Source organism: Cicer arietinum, chromosome 5, assembly GCF_000331145.2.
Source record: "Cicer arietinum cultivar CDC Frontier isolate Library 1 chromosome 5, Cicar.CDCFrontier_v2.0, whole genome shotgun sequence".
NCBI classification, from domain to species: Eukaryota; Viridiplantae; Streptophyta; class Magnoliopsida; order Fabales; family Fabaceae; genus Cicer; species Cicer arietinum.
In genome coordinates, this window is record NC_021164.2 from 68,441,979 (window position 1) to 68,467,211 (window position 25,233).

The 25,233-nt window shown below is 32.8% G+C and overlaps 3 protein-coding genes across 5 annotated transcripts in view; 1 reads left to right on the forward strand and 2 right to left on the reverse strand.

The window, feature by feature from the left end:
* Positions 1-754: 754 nt before the first annotated feature.
* On the reverse strand, positions 755-7,600 carry LOC101498960 (uncharacterized). Its single transcript, XM_004502650.4, is given in 6 exon segments — positions 755-1,031; positions 1,034-1,220; positions 1,577-1,872; positions 2,000-2,158; positions 5,126-5,426; positions 7,289-7,600. Coding segments are annotated over 6 exon segments (1,173 nt in total). The 5' UTR covers positions 7,484-7,600; the 3' UTR covers positions 755-996.
* Positions 7,601-9,909: 2,309 nt separating this feature from the next.
* Positions 9,910-15,524, reverse strand: LOC101499280 (uncharacterized). Of its 3 annotated transcripts, none has more exons than XM_027334976.2 (6): positions 15,144-15,524; positions 14,272-14,572; positions 11,540-11,698; positions 11,121-11,416; positions 10,851-10,977; positions 9,910-10,139 (listed from the first exon to the last, which is right to left on the reverse strand). In XM_027334976.2, exons 1-6 carry the CDS (start codon positions 15,339-15,341, stop codon positions 10,135-10,137), a joined length of 1,086 nt encoding a protein of 361 aa, XP_027190777.1. In that variant the 5' UTR covers positions 15,342-15,524; the 3' UTR covers positions 9,910-10,134. The 3 variants fall into 3 exon arrangements, with proteins under 3 accessions (XP_027190777.1, XP_004502710.1, XP_004502708.1); XM_004502653.4 differs by having other exon boundaries at positions 10,842-10,977; XM_004502651.4 differs by lacking the exon at positions 9,910-10,139 and having other exon boundaries at positions 10,480-10,977.
* Positions 15,525-23,439: 7,915 nt separating this feature from the next.
* Positions 23,440-25,233, forward strand: part of LOC101500238 (metal-nicotianamine transporter YSL3) — an 11,952-nt gene continuing 10,158 nt past the window's right edge. The window contains exons 1-5 of the mRNA XM_012716499.3: positions 23,440-23,855; positions 24,241-24,413; positions 24,758-24,855; positions 24,959-25,093; positions 25,192-25,228. Coding sequence (XP_012571953.2) covers positions 23,474-23,855; positions 24,241-24,413; positions 24,758-24,855; positions 24,959-25,093; positions 25,192-25,228 — 825 coding nt within the window. The 5' untranslated portion in view covers positions 23,440-23,473. The remainder of the gene's footprint in view (positions 23,856-24,240; positions 24,414-24,757; positions 24,856-24,958; positions 25,094-25,191; positions 25,229-25,233) is intronic.

A 25,233-nucleotide genomic window follows, 5' to 3' on the forward strand; every position in this document is an offset into this window, starting at 1 on the left:
ATATTTCGTCATCGACAATATCTCAATTTACATTTTTTATTCTGATGTTAAAAGTAGTCAAATAATAATAAAACCAAAAAGATAGTTATAAAGTGGTTTTAAAGAGTTGGAATGACAATGAGTTCACGAGTTCAACTTATTCCATCTAACAGAAATTAACAACTAATTGTTAATATTAACTATTTTTAAAAAAATGATGAAACCAGGAAGCATAGCATACACGGAAATGAACTCGGGTTATATGTGGTGGTCCTTCCTTCACTGTAAAATATGTTTTGAGGGTGGAAAGTTCAAAACTGTGGTCCTAAGTAACCATAATGAAAGAATGTGGATGGAAAGAGCTTGCAACTTTCAAATGTTGAATTTAATCATGCCATATTGTAGTGGACCGGAAAGACAACTAAAACACATGGATGAATTACTGATTAACCCACGTTGCATAAAGTATCCATGCCGCACCCACTCCAATGCTAGTTATTTCCCCAATGACTCAATCATTGATGGATGTGGGCAACTTGATAACTGCATCACCTTGGTGAATCTTATTCTGTTAAAGTTGTTGGGCAACTCATTGTTAGATCCAATTATGCCACTCAGATTAAATTAAATCATATAATACAGCTATGCAATGAACTTTTGCATATCTCATCTCATCATTTACATTTAGGATGTATTATACAATGTCATGGTCATAAAATCTTGATGCTTTTTTTGTATGTTCTCATTCGGAAACTTCCGATTCTCATGGAAAGGATTTTGTGATTAACCTTTTGTTATTTAAGTCAATTATTTGAACTACATGATAACTCAACCATTATAACGACAATTCAGCCTCATCCCTAAAATAATATGTGCTACAGGAAGGATGGATAAATCAAATTCTGAACAAAACGCAAAAGCCAACATTGACACTTCTATAACAGATGAAGTAATCGCTGTTGCAATCTGGACTATGCTAAATAACAGTAGTAGACTGTTCTAGAGAAGCTCAAAATTTTAAGGATCACAGACATCTAACTGGAGGTTGATCTACGAGAACCCATAAGCTTAGCGAATTCCTCGATTGCAGCTTGAACCCGATAGTCATCTGATTCATCAGGAGATGGAGATCTTGATGATGACTGTTGGTTCATTGCACTGTATTCATTTGCAGCAACCGCTGTCTTCCGTGAAGTAGAAAGGGCCTTCTCCAAATCTAACACCGACAAAGGTCTAGGGGGCTGAAACGTGAAAAATAAATAAAACAGCTCAGTAATTTTTGTCCCAATAAATAAGCCACTAAAACCACTATCTAGTTAACAAGACTTGATATATGATATCATATCCACGTTGTCACACAATTTAATTGCTCACATTAACTGCCTTTATTGACCAGAGATGCTTTTAATCATACAAATATAACTTTGGGTGCATACAATAGTTTCAAATAAAACATACTCAAAATTGATGTGTCTCTTTAGTTGACAGAAATTAAAACTGATAATGAAATGCATTATGGCCAAGTCGGTAGAGAGTAGAAGATAATGCAAATATTCATGCAGAGAAGAAAGTAGAAGAGAATCACAAATATACTAACATGAGATTGTTTCCCTTTCTTCTCATTAACCAGTAGTTCTCTGATAGGAATATACGCAGCCTTCTTGCAAAGATCAAATAGATCTGAACCAGTGTAACCCTTGCATAAGCCAGCTATATAACTAAAGTCTATGTTATCTTCGACAGTCTCGCCCTTTAAGATAACCTTCAATATCTCAGCCCTCTCCCTCTGGTTAGGATATCCAATTTCGAAGGCTTGAGGAAATCGCCGAAGTATTGCTTCATCAAGTTCTGAAGGGCGGTTAGTTGCTGCAAGTACCATAACTTGAGCATTCTCTACACAAAAACAAAAAATAATATATAGTTGTTAATAACTAAATCTCCGTCGAAGTTGTCAGTTGTCACTTGTTTTGAAAATCTACATAACAAACGATAATCACATGACAACTACTTTAAAACTTACGGTCGGTGGTGAATCCATCCCATAGAGCCATGAACTCAGTTTTCATGTTTAACATAGCCTCGTGATCTGATGAACGGCGTTGACCCAAAAAACTGTCTACTTCATCAATGAATATGATGGCAGGTTGAAGCTTATATGCCAAGCTAAACACCGCAGACACTGTAGAACAGCAAAATCTTAACGATAGACCAAAACAAAGAACCACGTTTAAACAAATTGATCACACAAAAATCGATATAAGTTTATATTGTATAATCAGTCAGGTTTTGACAAATCATGCGTAGTTAGGTATGCCGTGTGCCCTCGTTAACTAATTTAAAAGTAGAGTTTGGCCTATATGCAGTTGAACAGTTTCAAGCCTTCAACCAAATAACCTCACATTTTCTTATCCACAGGTGTTAGAGAACCTACACAGAGGAGGCCATCACTATGTATAAACCCTCCACAAGAAGGATCAGGCTACGATGAAAAACTCAACCAGCAACAATATATATGGAAGCCCTTTAACTCATTCTAAAACAGAAATTGTTTGTAGTATTTTAACCTTATTTCAAAAACAAGTTCCAATAATAACTTCTCTCAGAAAATAGTACATTACTGACTGATTTTACTCTTGGCAGCTAGAAATGTTGTCAAGTGGCCTTAAATATATGGAGGGAGGGGATTCACTTCTATTTCAAATGATGTTGATTTGCCATAAGCTCATTTTCCCAACGTAAGCCAAGTAGGCAACTATCCATCTGACAACAACAGATTGCCATTAGATGAACAGATGGCCTTATCCATCAAACAGGCTAAGATGCTGGTTTAAAAGAATAACTGCATTCCACTGTATAAATACACCAGTTTAAAAGAACATCCACACTCCACAATGTAAATTGCATGCACAGAAAACAAACCTATTGGGAACTCAATTGGGAATTGGAAGACAAAAAACAAGTTTAATGATCACTCATGTTGAATAAGGCAACCTGGTGCTATGAAAATCCAACCATTGCAGGGTTTAGGGAAGGGATGCAGGCAGCCCAATATTAAAATGTACAATAGGCTGATTCCACGACTTGAACCCGTGACGGATAGACATATGATTTCATATTGACTACATACTGGCTGTCAGTAGAACTACTATGCATGGCAATAATGGAAATCTAAGTTACACAGTGTCATGTCATGCCTCTCCCGACCCCCGCATGAGCTGACAGAGGCAGTTAGTGGATGGGATCCTGCAACCAAGGTACATAAATTTGTGTTTCAACTCATAAGATCAATCTTCGATGCAGTGAACAATCCTGACCCCGTGATGAATTGAAATGTGGTGAGATCGTGTGAGAATGTCAGGCTTACTCGTGAAATCGCTTGGATAGCCAATCTTTCATGATTTCACTGGAGCAAAGAGCAACTGAGTTTTTGCAGGTTGGGTTTCTCAAACTGATTGCCAGAGCCAGTTTATGGGTTAAAAATGAAAACCTAAACAGGATTCCAAGCTTATATCTAACTGTGAACTGTTCTAGCCTCCTTCAGTTGAGTTTCTCAGCTAAATTTATCCCGTATCTTTGAGGGATGTCATTCAGATTTGTAAACATTAAAGGCTCATTTGATGACCAGGATAAAGAGACAGATCCTACTCTAATTTTTTGTTTGATGCACCAATCTCAATAATTAAATTTTTTAAATGTTTCCAACCTGATAAAAGTTAATAAATATTTTCTCATTTTTGCTCTTTCCGCTCTCCTCTCTTCCTCCCTTTTCATATTTGTCCTAATTTCCTTTGATTTTTTTACTGTGCTGATGAAATAATTTTTTGATTTCCTCTGATTTTATAATTGTTTTCTGTTGTTGATATTGGGTTGATTTTATGATTGTTGACGTTGGATTGATTTCCTCTTTTCATATTTGCCATGATATTTTTTGTTGTTTTCTGATTTATTTTGTTTTACAATAGGATAAAAGCTATGATTGTTTTCTGATTGTGTTCATATTGAAAGATTAAAAAAAATAAACTTTTGATTAAGAGGAAATTTTAATAATATATGTTTTTTAATATTATATGTTTTTAACATTTTTTTTTATTTTTCAAGTATATAAAAATTACTTCATAAATTATTTACATTTTTTTTAGCATTTTTTATTCATTTATAAAAAAATATATGAATTTTATTTTGAAAGAAAAAAAATTAAATAGATTATAAAGACAAACTTGTTATTTTATCACAATATAAATTATATCATTTGGTTATTTATTGTATATCAAACACTGAATATGATAAACTAATCTTATCAAGTTTGTTATCATGTGCACATCAAACACATGACACACGATAACTCCTTATCATGTCTATATCCTATCATATCTCTATCCTGCTTCTTATCATATCCTGTCTCTATCCTATCTTGTCCATCAAACGGGCCCTCGGTGAATAGAGCATGTAGGAGAGCCTTTTCGCAAGGTTCCTAAAATTGAGCTATATTCGTCCTTTCGGGTATCTTTGGATTGGTGTATAGGATGATATAGAGTGGAATGGATGATATAAGTATAACATCAATTTTTAGAAAATTAACTAGCCTATTCCATTCAATTCCTCTCTATTCCCTCTCATACCACCTATTTAAACATACCCTTTAAGGTAATTCAGTAAACCCATCTCAAGGCAAAATTGTTCACCTTACATTGAAAAATTCAAGATTAAACTAGCATAATTTGTGTTGTTTAAGCAAAAGAAACTATGTTGGGAACTGCCTAATCATATATTATGTATGTAGGCATGACTGACCTTACAAATGCACAGGAAACCACTTTTAACAATGAGTGAAACAAGATTGCAACACATTCAACTCATATAGCGAAACCAAAAAGACAAAAATAATATACAGTGATTACATTACAGTTGTTGGCATGCCAAGCTTTCATACAGATGCAAAGAAGTTATCAACAATTTATTGGGTCTTTGTTTGTACACATGGATTTTATGAAAATATAAGAGTTCTAATTAACTGAAATAGGAAAATCATATCCATAAGTACAGACAAAGATTCAAATCATGATTAAAATTAAAATATGCTACAGTATTGTATAATATAGTTTCATGGTGCATTGTAGAAGTATTCATAAAGATGCCGCACACTTACCAAGCTTTTGGGCATCCCCAAACCATTTGCTCATTAGGTTGGATATCCTTACATTAATGAAAACTGCTCCAGATTCCTTTGCAATAGCTTTTGCAAGCATGGTTTTCCCAGTGCCAGGGGGTCCATACAACAGGACCCCCTTTTGTGGACCAAGGAGCTTGCCATGAGAAAACAAGTCGGGTCGTTTTAAGGGTAGAATAACAAGCTCAATCAAAGTTTGTTTAATTGTTTCTAGACCCCCAATAGAATCAAATTCCACATCAATGTGGTCAGGATTTATAACATCACAGGCTATTACATCCTGTACAAATAAAGGGCACAAATTAAACATTAAAAAATGAAAGATACTACTTTTGTTCCTAAATATTAAGCCCCATTTGAAGAAAAAACATTTGCCCCTGAATATAAGTTCATTTCCAAACTACTAGATGCGTTAATTATTTTCTTACAAAAAATACCCCTAATTAATTGTCTACCTTTGGGTGTCATTGTTCAACTAAAATATCAAATGAAAGGCAATTTTTGAACATCAAGACACAAAATAGACAAATTTAACACACTACCAAATTTTTTTAATATGTGTGACATCATCCAAACGGTACTTATAACAAGGGACGAAGGAAATAACACTTAACTAGGTCCAATATTTTTACATACATCTACAAAACGAAAATTTTGTCAGAATAAAAGGAAAGCCATACAGAAGTAATAGTATAGTATTTTTGCTTAACAAACTAAGATGCTTCATTTCTATGTTTAACTGGATACTTCATTTATCAAAGAATTTGGTCAATATTAAAAAAATCATAGTATATGAAATCAAAGGATATTTTTCTATTATATCCTTTTTCAAAAAAAACTTTCCAATATATCCTATTTGAAACTTATATACGAAAAAACCCTACTTTTTTTACCTTTAGGATATCGCAAGACGGGGATGCGAAGGAATTTTTTTCTCTTTTCTCTTTTAGGAGGTCGCATCTTGGGGATGCAACCATGTGTTGTTTTATTTTTATTTATTTTTTAATGAATGCTAAATTAATAAAAATAAACTAAATTATATTAATAAAATCAAACAAAATACATTAAATGGAAGAAAAAAAATACACCAAAGTTAATGTGGGTTGAGTAGATGTGCCAAAGAACGTACTATAATATTTTAACAACTCCCTCCTATTGCAAATAAATTAGTAAATCCCTCCTATTTTGCATCCTATTGCAAATAAATTAAAAATTCATACTATTTTGCAACCAACTCCCTCCTATTTTTATGTCGATTTTATTTATTAAAATATAAATTAGCATATGGTTGTTTAAAAATAAAATAGATATTAAGAATAAAATGCAAAAATATTATTAGTGGATTATTATTGGGTAGCCGACATAATATGTGCATTTTATTCTTAACGTCTATTTTATTTTTTAAACTAAATTTGAGTATAACATAGACATAAACAACATGAACATACTAAAAAATACATTGTTTAAACAACATAAATAGAAGGGAGTTGGTTGCAAAATATGATGAAGTTATTAATTTATTTGCTAAAGCCTACAAAATAGGAGGGAGTTATTAAAATATTATAGCAATTCTTTTCTTTGACACATCTCAACCGCATTAACTACTTTGTTTATTTTATTAATATAATTTAGTTTTTTTATTATATTTTATTTACTAATTTAACATTTGTTTATTTTTAGGGTATATTGGAATTTAATTTTTTTTGAAAAAGGGATACAATAGAAAAATATCGGAATTCAAAAGGAATTGACAAATCTGTTTTCAAAATACAGTTAACCAGGCCTAGAAATCTATATTTGCATTGATTATAGAAGTAACATGATAACATCATCAGTACAGTAGTACACCAACAACAACAAACCCTAACCCCTCAAAGGAAGACAATAACAATACTTAGCAATTATATTTAGAGCTTAGTTCCCCTAACTGAAAAACAAAAAAGTATATAACTTAACCTATTAAAGAATACTAATTCAAATTTCAACGCAGTAATAAGTAATAAACATTAAACTGAAAGTTGTTTGTAAGCCGAAAACCACCAATATCTAGAAACTTGATAAATTACAAACTAAGTCGCTAAAATGGAAAACATACAACAAGTAAAAATTAAAATATAACAAAGAAAATGGAGAAATTGATACCTCATAAGGATTAGTTTGAATAAGTGGTCGACCTAAACGCTTTGCAATCTCTTTCTTTTGTTTAAGAGCCTTCTGCGATGCTTTCCGGTTCGGGTCAAGGTATCGGAGCCCCGTAACCAGTACCCAGTAACTCAGCGCCGCCCTCGCCGCGTGCAACAACAACTCTTGCAGAAACTTTGTATCTGATAAACCCATTAATGTAGAGTCTAAGTTCGTTCTTCTAATTTTCAATGCACTCTTTGCATCTCCCTCCCTAAATTCTCGCGAAAATGTTAGAGGATTCTGTACGGTTAAAACTAATCCGCGATACTGGGGGTTGCTTGCGGATGAGGATAGAGAGAGTTTATTGGGCCTGTTTTAGAATGGGCCGGTCCAAAAAATATATTAAATTTTAGAAGAAACAGTATTTTACCTTACACCCCACATCTAAACCCGTGTCACATCTTTAATAAAACGCGAAAATACAATTTTACTTTTTTAATCTTCTATAAAATCTTTAATTTTTTTATTATTCATTTTTTCACCTCTATTTCGAAACTTTAAATAATTCACCATAAGTTTCGAATATTTTCAAATTTTCAAAATAAAGAAAAATAAGTGGCACTCGAATTTTTCATACCTTTAAAATAAATTTTTTCTAATTTTTGAAAGTTTTGAAATATGAAAGGGATGAAGGTGTGAAAAATTCGAGTGTCACTTACTTTTCTTTATTTCAAAAATTTAAAAATATTCAAAAATTATGGTGAATTCTTTAAAGTTTTGAAATAGGGGTAAAAAAATTAATAGTAAAAAAAATTAAAATTTTATATAAGAACAAAATTGTATTCTCAAATTGGTTGAATAAATGACAAATTTAAATGTAGAATTGTTGGGTAGAATACTTTTAAATGTAGAATTGTTGGGTAGAATACTCCAGAAAGAAAACTTGAAAGTTGTTCCCCCTCTCGTCCCATTGAGATTGCTATGATTGTGATTTTGTCCATATATTGAATGATTTCTTTGAAAACATGGCTAATTTTAACTTACAAAATCTATTTATTTAACTACACTTTTCATTTCTTTTCAAACATTCTGGCTACCCATGTTTATTGCCATATTTGGGAGTAAAAGCAAAAGAGATTAGAAAAATACAATAAATTAATTTTCAATGCCATATATACCAAATATATTAATAAGTATGTCTACATTACCTAGAAAAACATAAAATAATAATCCACTTAATTTGACAACTAAACCATTTCTTCCAAAAAAAAAAAAGAAAAATAGAAACCGTGAATGCTTAATTTTCATGTCAATTGACTATTTTTTTTTTATTACGTAGGATTCATAATGATATTTAATAAATTAAATTTTCATATCCGTAAAGTTTAATTCAACTACCAAATCTTCATATTATTAGATTTGCCATAAATCTGAAACTTCGCAATTGCAAGTAAGTTTTTTTACCATTTCATCTATAAAAAAATTAAAATTTTCACTTAAAAATATACAGAATGATCAAACTATTATTATTTTTTTTTACAACGACCAAGCCGCTACTGTACACTAAAAAAACATAAAAAGATCTATCTCTTTTCTAAAGTAAATTATTAGCGTATTCTTAATGAAACAATCATCTCCTTACACCGTGTGATGTACAACGTAGGAGGACGATATGTGTCATAAACAATAGGGTACAATTCCTTGTTTAGATCAATAATGGATTAAGTTAATATGAAATCGGCATCATAAGCTGAAAACACCTCTACCAAAAAATGATTGTAACCATAAGAAGATCGAAAAACGCTGCTAAACATCCCTTTTGTATAAAAAGAACGCTCGTACACTAGATTTTCACGGGCATATCATCTCCAAAAGACTTCTAAGTTTTTTAATAAATATAGATATTTCCAGACAGAATATCCATTTCAAATTCCATGATCCTAAATATGTCCAAAGAAAGCACAGGAACACTTGATTGTGATCAATAAAGCATGTCAATGTATCTTCGGATCTAAATTGTTTGTTGCAGTATAGGCACATTGCTGCACATACTTACACAGTCTCAACCATTAATTTAAAAGTCAAACTGTTCAGAATACTCAGTAACAAATTAGCATTAAACTGTGTCAACCAATTTCTAATCGAACTGTTGAAATGTATAACAGTGTGACCCACGGCATGTACCAAATCAAAATTCATTACGATATGATGGAACCATGAGGTAGGTAACCACAAAGTCACCCACATGACAAGCTCGTGATTATGTGTCCTAAGTGGGGGTTGCACTGTAGAAATGTTTGTAGGTGGAAAGTAGTACAAATTTTAGTGATAGCCAGAATGAGTTAATTACCTTTCAAAGGTTAATCGTCGGGTGTACCAGAAAAACAAAAACACCATTGTGAGAAAATTACTAACCTATGGTGAACAAATTATACCCACTCAATTCCAAAATTTGTTTGGTAATTTTAGTATAAATGAGAATTTGTAAAACACTTTTTTAAATAATATCTGATTTATCCTCCTCGACGAGTTGGTCAAGAGGAGTTTAGTAGTCTTTTTTAAAGGCTTTTAGCTTGGTTTTCTTAATGGGTGGCCTCTTCTTTTTCTTTTTTTTTTTTTAAAAAAAAAAGAGAAACAAGTAATGATAAAAGTAAGGGTATTTTGATAAATACATATATGTACATCAATTAAATAACCATTTTTAATCTATCTATATATAAAAAAAAAAAAAAAACGGCCAGAGATGTATTGAATAAATAGAGTAACCATGTTGCACCCACTCCAATGCCAGTTATTTCCCTGTGGTTTCAATCTTTGATGGATGTTGGCAACTCGAAAACTGCATCGTCTTGGTGAATCTAAGCTTACTCTGTTAAATTTTTGGGGATTTAAGTGTTAGATCCAATTATACCACTCACCGATTAAATTAAATCATATAATACAGCAATGGAGACAAACTTTTGGTGTGTTAGCATCAACAGGACCAAAAGTGTGTGTTCTTTAGAATTGATTCCAGATTATACTACGTTATTATTCTCTATTACAAATCTTTTAACAGAAGAAAATAGAATGTGTGATTCAGCTCTATCCTCGACCTTGAGTCCATTTAACCACCCAAGGCCCATGGAAATTTATATTATCCCTTACACAGCCAATATTAGCTACAATTTTATGCCATTTATATCATGATACAAATATCAAAAGTAGGGTGGAACAACAAAAATATCTACATGCATTGCCAACCAGTAATCAGAAATAAAGTTTGGCATAGAGGGAGTAATACGAGCTACAAGAAGGATTGAGGCATCAAATACTGAACAAAATGCAATACCCACCCTTGGCACTTTTATAAACAGTGTATATAATATTATAATAAATAATATATGTTCTAGAACTAGTATAACTAAGAAAGTAATTGTCGTTGCAATCGGGACTGGGCTAAATGACAGTAGAAGAATGCTCTAGAAAAATTCAAAATTTTAAGAATCCTGGGAATCTGATTGGAGATTAATCATACGAGAAAGCATAAGCTTAGAGAATTCATTGATTGCAGCTTGAACCTGATAATCACCTGACTCACCAGGACACGTCGTCCATCTTGATGATGACTGTAGATTCAATCCACCGTATTCGCTTGCAGCAACCGATGTCTTCCGTGAAGTGGAAAGCGCCTTCTCCAAATCGAACTGTGATAAAGGTCTAGGTGCCTGAAACATAAAAAATAAACAAATAATGCTCAGTAATTTTCACCTCCGACTCGCACAATATGCAAACAGCTCAGTAATTTAACTATTGTGAAAATGCAAAATCATAGCAGAGAAGAAAGTAAAAGAGAATGACATATACTAACAGGAGATTGTTTCCCTTTCTTCTCGTCATTCAGCAGTTCTCTAATAGGATAATAGGCGGCTTTCTTGCAAATATCAAATAGGTCTGAACCAGTGTAACCCTCACATGAGCTAGCTATATAATCAAAGTCTATGTTATCTTCAACTCTCTCACCCTTTAAGATAACCTTCAATATCTCAGCCCTCTCCCTCTGGTCCGGAATTCCAATTTCAAAGGCTTGAGGAAAACGCCGAAGAATTGCTTCATCAAGTTCTGAAGGTCGATTAGTTGCTGCAAGTACCATAACCTGGGCATTCTCTACAAACAAACCAAAAGAAAAAATATTTAGTCATTACTAACAAAGTTCTCATCAAATTTGTTAGTTATTTTGAAAATTTACACAACAAACAAAGATTACATGGCAACTACTTTAAAACTTACGGTCAGTTGTGAATCCATCCCATAGAGCCATGAACTCGGTTTTCATATTTAACAAAGCCTCGTGATCTGACGTACGACGTTGACCCAAAAAACTGTCTACTTCATCAATGAATATGATGGCAGGCTGAAGCTTATAAGCCAAGCTAAATACAGCACACACTGCAGAAGAACAGCAAAATATTAACAATAAACCAAACAAAAACCAGCATTTAAAACAGAGAACATAAAGCAAATTGATCACATGACAAATTAGATACAGTTTTATATTATTTTACTATCAGAATCAGGGTTTGATAAACGAAGCATAATTATGTATGCCAAGATGCCCTCGTTGAATATTCTCATGAAGAATTTGAATTATGCGCAACTGGACAACTTCAAGCCTTCAACCAAATTTTTTTTTTCCAGATCAAGTTTATGAAAGATTTCATTTTGAGGTTGTTCCTCCCCATGCCAAGTATGTGAAAATCGAACGTGTTTGAACGAAAGAAAGAAGAAAATGAACGTGTGAAGTGAAACAGAGGAAGAAGAATACATTGATACTGCTGCGAAAAGGGGTTAAGTGATTTTATAATAATAAATAAAATAATTAGATTAAGTGGGTGTGGGTAGAAAAGACCCAAATACCCTTAATAAATAAATAATTTTTTGAAAAAAACTGTGTTTTCTGGAAAATACGGGAACGGTCGTACAGGATCGGGATGTGACAGTGGTGCAAGATTAGGGCAATTCGCGGCCGCGAGCACCACACCCGTCGAAGGCGTTTCCACGGCTGGTGGCGTCGCAGTAAGTCTGTCTACTGCACCGGGATTCCGGAATTGATGACAGAGATTATGTGATTATGACACAACATGAATGACTTCTATATTTCATGGTCTGCATCACATGAGCCCTCACACAAGAGCCCTTTGGGCTTGAAGTGTGGACAGTGCATAGGCCCACCTACCTTGTGCTTAAATTTAACTTATTAATAATATAATTGGAGTGACTAGGATTGTATTCTAAATCACTAGGTTGTCATAGAAGGTCTGATACAGCAACATATTGGCTACATATTCTCTCACAAGACATTCAATTTAAATAGATCGCCAAGAAAGCATTCATCAATAGCAGTTTGCCATCTTGTTCAAAAAAGTAGCCAGTTTTATAGCAGAAAAAGTTAATATAGCCATGGGAGTTGGGACATGGATACAAAGCAAAAATACAAGATAACAAATTCTGGTCAACACACAACATAATAACATACCTGCAATATCAGTCAAAGAATCAAAACAAGTATACACTGAAACAAGTAGATTTGAAGTGGGACATTAAGAATCAAAATCATTGTGAATCTTTTTATCCATATGCATGATTTTGGGGATAGCCTATAAACATTAATAATGCACATTCACTAGAACTCTCATTAGATTACACAGAAGTATCATCATTTAAGATATTCATAAAACTTCATTCGTAGAAACAAGAAGTCAATAAGATTCATCATGTCAAAATTGACAGAACTGACAGAATTCTGTGAAATAAACACTATCTAATATTGGATTTGCTAACTGATGGAAAGAAGTAGCTTGATTACATTGAAACAAAAGAATGAGTACAGCCACCACATGATGACAAAGGTTGTTTTCAACAACCACATCAGAAAAAGATTGACTTTTCTAAAATATGTATTGAGACAGTAACAAGGCTCTTTGACTTCTGTGTTGTTTAATTAAGTGTCATTTTTTATACTTTCAACTAATAAAAGATTGACTTTTCTAAAATAAGTATTGGGACAGTACAAGGGCTCTTTGACTTCTGTATTGTTTAACTAAGTGTCCTTTTTTATACTTTCAACTAATAAAAGGTGGTACACTTTTTTACAGTCCAAGGTTTATTTTCAAATTATGGGATTCAAATATATGGTTTTAAGCCACTATTACATCTTCTAAGCTCTTCATTCTCTTTCGAGGCTAATTTCGCTATTCGCCTATGTACTATCATATCCATGATAAGAACAATCTTAAGTGTATGATAACAATACTCCTGTTGATTATTTTCAGCATAGTCGAATATTAGTAATTCCATCCAAGACTATTTGTTAAGAATGTTGGCTTCTATTTCTCATGTGTGGCTGTGTCTCAGTGTCGATGTAACATTGAGATGGAGAAAGATCGGTATAGGGTGGTCAAGCACGGATGGAGTACTCCGCGATGGCATATTGTGCATGGCAGTCATGGAAATGTTGAGCAATGTCAATTCATCTCCACCCCCACCTGTTGTATACCCTTTGCACTCTCATTCTTTCAATAAAACTGTTTTATTGTTTCATTTCTTCCTAGCAATTTTCCAATTCTAACCTAGAGTTCCTAACATTGCATCACTTGGTCCTTTCAAGGTAATTCAGTAAACATATCTCAAAGCAAAATTGATTGTCATACATTCTAAATTCAAGATCAAGCTTGTATAGTTTGTTTTAAACTAAAAAAAACTCCCTTTTAAGCAAAAAATAATAATTAAAAAACTATGTTGGATTATTGGAACTGCTCTAATCATACCAATGTAGACACGACTAACCTTAAACAGCGAGTGATACCGCTTAAATCAATAACTGAAACAAGATTGCAACACATTCAACTCATAGAGACAAAATACCAAAGACATTATATACAGTGGTTAAATATACTGTATACTATAGTTTTGTGGTGCCTTAGAGAACTAAAGAAGTGTTAACAAAAATACTACAGACTTACCAAGCTTTTGGGCATCTCCGAACCATTTGCTCATCAAATTGGATATCCTTACATTAATGAAAACTGCTCCAGATTCCTTAGCAATAGCTTTGGCAAGCATGGTTTTCCCAGTACCAGGGGGTCCATACAACAGAGCCCCTTTTTGTGGTCCAAGGAGTTTGCCATGCGAAAACAAGTCAGGTCGTTTTAGCGGAAGAATAACAAGCTCAAACAAAGCTTCTTTAATAGATTCCAGTCCCCCAATGGAGTCAAACTCCACATCAATCTGGTCAGGATTTATAACATCACCAGCTATTACATCCTGTGTACACAACAAACAGAACAAATTAAACACTAAAATGAAAAATGCTTATCTAGGTCCAATATTTTTACAGAAATCTAAAAAAAAAATTAAAAAAAAATCCACCTAATAAAAGGAAAGCCACATAGCAGTATAGTATTTCTGTTTAACAGACTAAGGTGCGTCTTTTCTAAGTTTAACTGGATATGATTCTACGTTCAAATTAATTTGTTCATTTATCAAAGAAATTAGTCAATATTACCAAATCATATCAAATGAATTCAAAAGGAATTGAAGAAATCTCTTTTGAGAATACAGTTAACAAAACCTAAAAATCCATTTCTGCATTGATTATAGAAGCAACACAATAACATCATCAGTACAGTAGTACACAAACAACAACAACAACAAACCCTAATCCCTCACAAGAAAAAAATAACAATAAAACAGTACTTAGCAATTATATATAAGGTCAAACCTATAACTTAGTTAACCAACAATAGCAAGTCACTTCACCTATTAAAGAATAATAATTCAAATTACATTATCAAATTAAATTTAGTTAAAATAAAAAAAGTTAGGAATTTGGTACCTCATAAGGGTTTGTTTGAATGAGGGGTCGACCTAGACGTTTTGCAATAGCTTTCTTATGCTCAAGAGCCTTCTTCGATGTCTCACGGTTAGGGTCGAGATATTGAAACCCCGTGAACAATACCAAGCAACTCAACGCAGCGCTCGCAGCGTATAACAAAAAATCTTGCAGAAGCTTCGTATCTGATGAACCCTTCATTCTCTCTCTAAACTCTCTTATTCAACAATCAAAATTTGAAATTATAACACAGACTAAGCTTAATTTTAAGTAAGAATTTGTTCTGTTTTTCAATTTTCTACTATCTCTCTGTAAGGACGACCGAAATTGTAGTTCTAGAGAGGAAAGTGGGTTCTTAAATGTTTACAAAGAATCCTTAATACTTGGAGTAGAGGATGTCGAGACGATAGAGCGAGTTTCGTAGAACCTGTTTCTGGGCTGGGCCGGTCGGTGAACAATTAATTTTGGGCTTTAGATAGGGCTTAGGAAAGAGAATTGTACCGTGCACCCCCCTTATTCCTCCCACCCCCCATTTGAGATGAAAAGACTATATTGCCCCTTGTTTTGTGTATAAAAACCTCTAAAAAAATTACCTTGCTTTTTTTCACCTCTATCATTCGAAACTTTCATTTGTTCAAATCAGTAAATTGCAAACATTCCAACAATTCAAATCTTCGAAGTTGAAAAGTATGAAAAAATTAAAATCATTTGAAAGTTTCCAGCAATCACAAACCTTCGAAATGCTAAATTTCAAAAGTTTCGAGCAACATCAAATTTTTTAAATGCTAAAATTCAAAAGTTTCCAGCAACACCAAATTTTTGAAATGCTAAATTTCGAAAGTTTCCAGCAACTTTAAAGTTTCGAAATGCAAACTTTTGAAAATTTCATACAATTTGAAAGTTTCGAAATGAAAAAAATCTGAAACACGTGAAGTATGAAGTTTCGAAACTTTAGAATTGATGGAAAGTTTCGAAACTATTTCGAAAGTTTGAGATTGAAAGAAACTTCTGAAAATAAGTTTAGAAGGTTTGGGATTGAAGGAAATTTTCGAAATGCAATTTATTTTTTTAGTATTTTTTTCCATTAGTTTTTTTAATATTGATATATTGCATTGCCTAGAATGAGAGGTGCATTAGGCCAAATTATTTGCAACATTGTCCGAAAGCGTGGGAGCTGATAGTGATGATGGCGCAGAGAGAATTCCACCAACAGCTTCAAACAGACAACGGAATGAAGCAAACCGTCCAATTAGGCAGCGTCGTCGTAGACAGGATGATGTTGTTGATGCTGCACATATGGACGAGGATGTCCTTGAGCCTGCACAGATGAAGGAGGTTGAGGAGCAGTATGTTGAGCCTGCACATGATGATGTTGATGATGTTGTTGATGCGGATGATGTTGTTTACGTTGATGATGTTGAGCCTGAGCAGGATCAGCTGCTCGGATTCCCCAGAGGACCGGTGGTGACATCTGTGTTGACACAATATGAACACCACGTTGCTCAGAGGATATGGAAAGGAGAGGTATATTTTTAATTAATTAATTTAGAATAAGTATTTATGATGTTTAGTATATATTTTTATGATATTTAGTATATAATTTTATGATATTTAGTATATATTTTTATTATATTTAATGAATTATTTATTTAAATAAGAATAAATATTTATTGTTATGATCTTTAATTACTCGCAGGATCGTGGGTCATTAAAGGTTATTACTCACAAATTGAAGTTGAAGAAGTTTTCTGAAGTTCTTGCGCCAGATCCTGTATTGCATTGGATTCGGAAATCCGGACTGCTACCTTTCTCTTCAGCTTATCTCACTATGGTTGATGTTGGTCTGATATATGCCTTTGTTGAAAGGTGGCATAGAGAGACCATCTCATTTCACATGCTATTTGGAGAGATGACAATCACATTGGACGACGTGGCGACTCTTCTTCATATCTCACCTCGTGGTAAATTTTTTGATGCACCTATAAATATGATTACTAATAATGCTGTCAGAGCTGCCTGTGAGTATTTAGGTGCAACATGGGAGGAAACACTAGCAGAGATTAATTATAATAAATGTTCCCAATATAGACTGCAATGGTTGCGTAATTTATATAGTCGTCTCATTCAGACTAACCAGTTTGACTGCGCGGCTAGAACGTACATGTTGTATTTAGTTGGTTGCACTATTTTCGCTGATAAAACACATACACGTGTGGAGGCGAAATATATTAGTTTGTTTATTGATTAGATAGTTATCGGGACTATTCGTGGGCTACTGTGGCATTGGTTTTCTTGTATGACAATCTGGGAGATGGAGTTGTTCATGACACTCAACAGTTGGGAGGTTACATAACCCTATTACAGGTGTGTGTGTGTGTGTGTGTATATATATAAGTTGTGTTATATTTACCTTTATTTATGGTGCAGTGCTGAATTTACGAGCACTTCCCTAGCATATGTAAGCGAGGCAATAGAAGAGTGGTTCCTGCACATCTTCCAAGAGCATGTAGGTGGACTGCGAAACATGTTGTTGAAGGCAGATTTATGACATATCGTCGGAGACTTGATTCTTTATCGCTCGATGATGTACTGTTTACACCATATGCTGATGATCGAGTTAATAATCCGTTTGTCAAGATTTCGATGTTCTCCGGATACCTTCGATTTGGTGGAGTCTCAGTCCTGTATCTGCCAGAGCGATGTCTTCAACAGTTTGGTTGTATTAAGTGCATTCCGCGTGACATACCTCGGGTGCCGAATAGTATAGATTGGGAGTGGCAATCCACTATGAGATCATTTGTATCTTCCTTTCAGAGCCTATATCATGTTGCCACTTTTCATGGAGAGATCACTGCATATTACTATGCATGTTACTTAAATGTATCACATCCTCTGATCCTCCCTCCACCTACTGCTGCACCTTCGAGTCCACCTATTGCAGCTGCATATGTTGGTTCATCATCTTCTGTATATGTTGGTAGAGATTGTAGAGCAGTTGAGTTTGCACGTAGGGCCTTAGATATGATATCTCCATTTAGTGAGATTCATGACATATTAAATGAATTATGTCGCTTGTATGACGATTAGTTATTGTGTTATGTAAGAAAGATTGAGTTATTGTGTTTATTTTTTTGTTATTTATGATTTTTTATTTTGAGTTAAAACGTAAACGATAAATGATAAAGCGACAATGATAAAACGTAACTGATAAATGATAAATGATAAATGATGGATCAATGTGTTCCCAATGATGGATAAATGATAAATGATAAATTCTAATCTTTAGTTAATGAAATACAAGATGATTTGATAAATGATGGATCAATGTGTTTCTAATGCTTCATTCATCCTGCATAAGCTATTTCTCATGTCTTTGCACATTCACTACAAAAGTCTCTCCATTTTTACGAGATAGGTGGCAAAGGACAATCAGACTTCATTTTGATCTGAATAAGAAAATATTAAACATTAATTTATCTGAAAAACAAAATTATATTAATTTATATTAAACAATAATATCAATCATAAATTTTACCTATACACAATGATTTTCATTTACGAATCCAATTGCTAGTCAATTTTAAGAGAAGACTCTTTGGATGGTGTTTTGTTTAGAGGAAAGAATGTCATATTCAGATTACGAGACAACGACACCAATATGACATTATATTGTGTTACTATCACGTAATCCAAGTCTGGTATAATCATCCATTTATCTTTTTCTTGACCATCCAATCCTGAAATTTTCAACGAGTTCCGCACTGATTCAATAATGTCATCGAACACATTGGCATAAAGGTCTTGATGTAGATGAATCTCTTTATCCAATTGTGTTCGAACTAAAGGCCAAGATTCTTCAGTCCAACCTAACAATGCTGCAATTGCACGAAACCCACAATTTCCATCAAACACAACATCTATTATCTCCTCAATATACTGGTGTATAAAACTAGGAAAATGTATGTTATATGATTGTCTTGCAGAACATTGTGCTGGTTGATTTGCAGAACGTTGTGCTGGTTGATTTGCAGAATGTTGAGATGGTTGCCTTGCATAACACTGTGCTGATTGATTTGCAGAACGTTGAGATTGTTGTTTTCCAGATTCTTGAGAGGCATCAACATACTCCCAATATGAAGGACCACGAGGAGTATCAATATTTGTTAGATGTTGTGTTCCCCAAATGCATCACTCTATTGGTCCAAACATTGACAAATCTTTCTTTGTAAGGTGTTAACCACAAATCTTTCACATAATCAACAAAAATAATAATATCGGCACACACTAGCTCAAATGTTGCAAGTGGTGATCATACTCCTTCACACTAGTTGAATATACAATTTTTTTCCATAAATCCATTACTTCTTCTTGTCTATCCTTTTCACATATTGTTTGCATCTTGCCCCAACATTTTTTTCAATTTGAAAATGACATAGCAAATGTATTGAAGTAGGAAACACAACACTAATCGCATTCATCGTGGCAAGATCTCTATCATTCACAATAACTTTAGAAATTAAAGTCTCAGATTTGAACAACTTTCGTACCTTTTCAAATGCCCAGATGAAGTTATCTTGTCGCTCTTGTTCCAAATAAGCAAACCCAACCAAAAAGGTCAAACTAGTAGATGTGACATCGACAATTTCAAATAGTGGTAACCGATATCTATTTGTTTTGTATGTGCTATCACATATCAAAACAAAATGAAACGTGTTTAACAACTTTATACAATCAGTATGCGTCCAAAATATATATCTCAAAACATCAGAATTCTCCCGTCTTCTTGTCCAATATACATAATTTTCTTGTTGTATTAACTTCAACAAATGTTGCATTTCTGTGTACGAACCTCTTAATGATGATCAATAAGTACTCCTTACTTTATATATTTGTCTTGGAATTGTGAGATTAGCTTTATTTCTCTCTTTCAAAGCATTTAGAATGAATATGGGTAAGCCCGATATGGGTCTAGAGAATTGACTTTTGACCCATTATAGGAATAAAGTAAATTCTTCTTTAAATACATTGTAAGAGTCTTATTTTGGATAACTTTGAAATGAATTATAATTTATTTAATGAGAGTTGTGAGTGAGATGTGTCTCATACTTGATTTCTTGGATTATAACTTGTTCTTATCAATGGATTACTTATCATTGTGGCGATTTCACATTGGCTTATTAATTATCCTTGATTGTGGCGCATTCGTCATCTTCTCCATCTAACTCATGTTTTTTTTTTCCTTTTATTTTACCACTTTATCTCAAGAAATCACTTGGTTAGCTCTTCAATCTCATGTGGAAGCACTTGAATCCACGTCATAATATGTCTAATTGAATTGAGCGACAATTCAATGAATTGATGTTTTGAAAATAAAAGATAAAAATAAAATAAAATAAATTATAATTCATTATGTTCCTTCCATTTTTTAAACAAGCTTAATTACTTTGTCTTGCTTTGATTTTTGTTATTAATATGGAAAAAAAATCTCAAATGAAAAATTTCTCAAAACTGACCATAGATTATATGACTCGTTAGCCGAGCATCAAATTGCTATGAATATAACCTTGTCCTAAAGTTTTAGAAGGGGAAGAAACGGTACCCTTCAAAATGTTATAACTAAATACATATAAAATCGTTGATATCACTCGCTGTTGCAAAACACTACAAACATTTATGTGGTTTTTGAAACTATGAGCAAGTTATATTCTTATTTATATTGAATATTTGATCGAATTGAATGGGCGTATTGTTGTTCATGTTTTAAAGGTAACGTGTCAGATTGAATTGAATAGGTAGTTCAACATTTAAATGTTTTGAAAAAAAATGGTTAAAATGAATAAAAAATTATAATTCATTGCGTTCCTTCCATTTTTTAAACAATAAAGTGGAATTTTAATTTCATTTTGTTACAAAATACTCTTTAAATTACTTCAAATGAGTTATATATATATATATATATATATTTCTTATTACTTTGCCTTGCTTTGATTTTTGTTATTAATACGAAAAAAAAGTCTCAATTGAAAAAATTCCCAAAAATGACCATAGACTATATAACTGATTAGTTGAGCATCAAATTGCCATGAACATACCCTTGTCCAAAAAAGTTATAAGGGGAAGAAATAGTACCCTTCAAAATGTTATAACAAAATACATATAAAACTAATGAGATCACACATTGTTTCAAAACATTACAAACATTTATGTGATTTTTGCTAGTGTTTGAAACTATGAACAAGTTATATTATTATTCATATTGAATATTGGATTGAATGAATAGACATATTGTTATTCGTGTTTTAGAAATAACTTGTCCGATTGAATTGAATAAATAATTTAACATATTAATGGTTTGAAAATATAGGATAAAAAAATAATATTATAATTTGGGATGTTCCTTCTATTTTTTAAATAAATAGATAGATAGTAACCAAATTAAACTTACATTAATTTGGTGGCAACCACATTTATGAACATATTGTTTAAATTCAAAAGCACAATTATAAATATATATAAATACTCTTTAAAAGATATGAACATGAAACTGTTTTGTTATTGAAAGATTTAAAAACTATATAAAATTTGTTTTTATTTATTGAAATCTTATTTATTATATTTTATTATTCAACAATACAAATTCATAAAATATTTCAAAATTTTGAAAATCTATGCATCATAATTCCATTAAAATCATAATTATAAAAAATATTTTAAAATCATGTAAAGAGTATTTTTAAAACTTTGTGCCCCTATAGAATAGTATTTTAGAATCCAAATTCGATATACCCTTTACTGCCCTAAATTGCTAAATCGTTGCTTCACTGCTACGCTGACGCACGTCAATCTTGTCTTATGTGGGTAAGAAATGGGTGAATGAAAAATGAATGGTGGAAATTCGAGAATCGAAAACACAAATATCGCGTGGGCCCACAAGACCACCGGGTCCACATCCATTTTTTCTTATCTCTGCAAACACACAACACAATACATCTGGACCCGCGCCGAGCCTTATTATTCATCCATTCCTTCTTCTGTTCTGTTCTGTTCGGTTCGGTTACGAGTGGAGTAGTTGACCTTTCATGTTCCACTTCACAGAGGAGTGTGTGTGCCTCTTCCTCATTCCAATTCCAATCAATTTTATGCACCCATGTTTTTGCCACACGCCTCTCTCCTACTTAACTTCCACACAACCACAACCCTACGTTAACTAACATATCTAGCGATTTAAAGTTCCATCCACTCATAAATAGCAATTAATAATTAAACCTATATTTTATACTTTTTTTGAAACATTTACAGATAATTCAACTTTATTAATCAGGGCATCACGTTAGTTGGCTTACAATCACTTTCTATGATATTATATATTAGCACATAATAAAATATACTCTAATATATATTCTTTAAAATCAAACATACTTTTTAAACATTCCAACGAGTTCATTAACCAATTAATGTTTCCAATCCAAGTTACTGCACACGCTCTGTATACAATCAATATGTTAAATTGCTGTAGGTTAGTTAGTCAACGTTTGAGTATTTTGATTTTGCAATTATTTTCAGCAAATAGTGGGTTGTTACGACTTTAAACTTTAAAAAGTGTAGTACAATAAAGTCGACAAATTTAATGAAACTTCTCTTGTTGTTGTACTACTCATATTACTATCTCACTACGTTGTACTACATGCAATCGATGGTGAGATGACTCTACTTATTTCTCCTTCTAGTTTTGATGCCACATGTTAAAGAAAATTAATGCATTTCATCTAAGATAAAATAAACCATTTTTTTTTTATATTTGAAAATGCAGAGCAGTATAAATTAACATTGTCTGTAGGTTTTTCACGACTTCAAATCACATGATGCTGTCGTTACCTTAAACTCCTCTCAGGTGGAGAATACAATTCTTCAATTCAAGGCTTGTAATTACTTTGTCACAAAAGTTCAACTTTCTACCGTCAAAACAAAAACTGAAGGTAAGATATTTGATGAAAGGTTTTATTCTGATTTTTACGTTACGTGTCACAAAATTTCATAAACTTCGTATCTGATTCTAATTCCACTCCTTATTCTTCTTTGATCTTTTTGAATAATTCTAACACAGACGTATACCAGTCTTTTCATATTTTTTTAATTTTAATAATATTTTATTACTTTTCTTCATTTTCAATAATTTTTAAATACTGGAGTTTTAGTTTAGTTTAAGTCATTATTGAATAATAATACTTTTTCGCCTTTTTCTGTTGAACAGAGTTACCAACTCTGTTATTTTAATTTTTTTTTTTTTATCATTGATGATTGGCTCACACAGATTGCAAGAATCTGTGAATTCAATGGGAAATAGAAGCAACGAAGAAGAAAGAGAGATTGAGAATCATCGTAATCAAGTGGTGAGAGAAGACATTGAAGAGGTTCCAGTGGCTATGGACGATGAAGTTAGTAGAATTCCACCATGGGCGAGACAGATAACAGTTAGGGGATTAATAACAAGTTTTTTTATTGGAGTGATTTATAGTGTGATTGTGATGAAGTTGAATCTCACTACTGGATTAGTTCCTAATCTCAATGTTTCTGCTGCTTTACTTGGGTTTGTGTTTATTCGAACTTGGACTAAGTTGCTTGCAAAAGCTAAGATTGTTTCAACTCCTTTCACTAGACAGGAGAATACCATCATTCAGACTTGTGCTGTTGCTTGCTATAGTATTGCGGTAGGAGGTTAGTTACTCTTTTTCTATTCTAAAAAATTTCTATGATGTATAATTCTGTTATAATAATTTGAGAAATATGCACTTAATCAAGTTTAGTGAGTGGTTAATGAATATAACAAGGTGTCAAAACTCATTAAGTCCACTTAATATAATTAACCGTGATTTTCAAAATCCTAGTTAATGTCTTCAAAATCGTGTTCAATGTATAATCAATAACTGTGTACTGAACGCAATTAAGGATATATTTGAATTGTGATAACCATCCAAGTTTTTGTCGAATATTTCATGTCAAAATAAGACTAAGTTTAATCATTTTACCTTGTATTGGAGTAACATAAAGTTTATGCCTATGTGTTTGTAATTTGTTGAAGTGAACTTGTATAAAATTGCAGGTGGTTTTGGATCTTACCTATTGGGGTTGAATAGGAGGACTTATGAGCAAGCAGGGAGTGACACAGAAGGGAACACTCCTGGTAGTACGAAGGAGCCTGCAATTGGTTGGATGACAGCCTTTCTCTTTGTCACTAGTTTTGTTGGACTTTTAGCCCTGGTCCCCATTAGAAAGGTACTATTTCATTAGGATTTTAGTCATATACATCGTCGTTAGATCACTACAAACGTTTGATTTTAATCATATCTATCTTAAAAGTCATACAAATAGTGATTCGTGATCGATTTACAATGTTAAATAGGCTCACACTAACAGTGTATCAAAATTAATTTTATTTCATTATAGAACTGCATTGAATGATTTCCATGATTTTTCTCTTGATTCATTTAATGCAATTGATTATTCAGATGTTTTTACTATATATGAGTGTTGGTACTAATTTTATTTTGAAAAGAATTTGGCTCTAATTGACTTGAATGGTGTTGATTGTTGATGATGAAGTTTGTGTTGTTTAACAGATTATGATAATAGACTACAAATTAACTTATCCAAGTGGAACTGCTACTGCTGTTCTTATTAATGGATTCCATACTCCTAAAGGAGATGTCATGGCCAAGTATGAAGAACCTTTTGTGTCTTTCTTTTTGTTTTTAAATTTTTTCAGAGTGTCATTTAGTAAATTTGTTAGGAACTCAAACTAGTTTCAACGAATTTTGCAGGAAGCAGGTTCATGGATTCGTGAAATTCTTCTCGGCGAGCTTTACTTGGGCTTTCTTTCAGTGGTTCTTTACAGGCGGAGATAATTGTGGATTTGTTCAGTTTCCTACTTTTGGATTGCAAGCATGGAGAAACTCGTGTGTTTTGTTTTTCTTTTCCCCGTACTACTAGTAAAAGTTATCAACTATGAAATAGTTATCCAATTGTGACTGATTAAGGCGCTTTAATTTCGCAGATTTTACTTCGATTTCAGTATGACTTACGTTGGAGCAGGAAT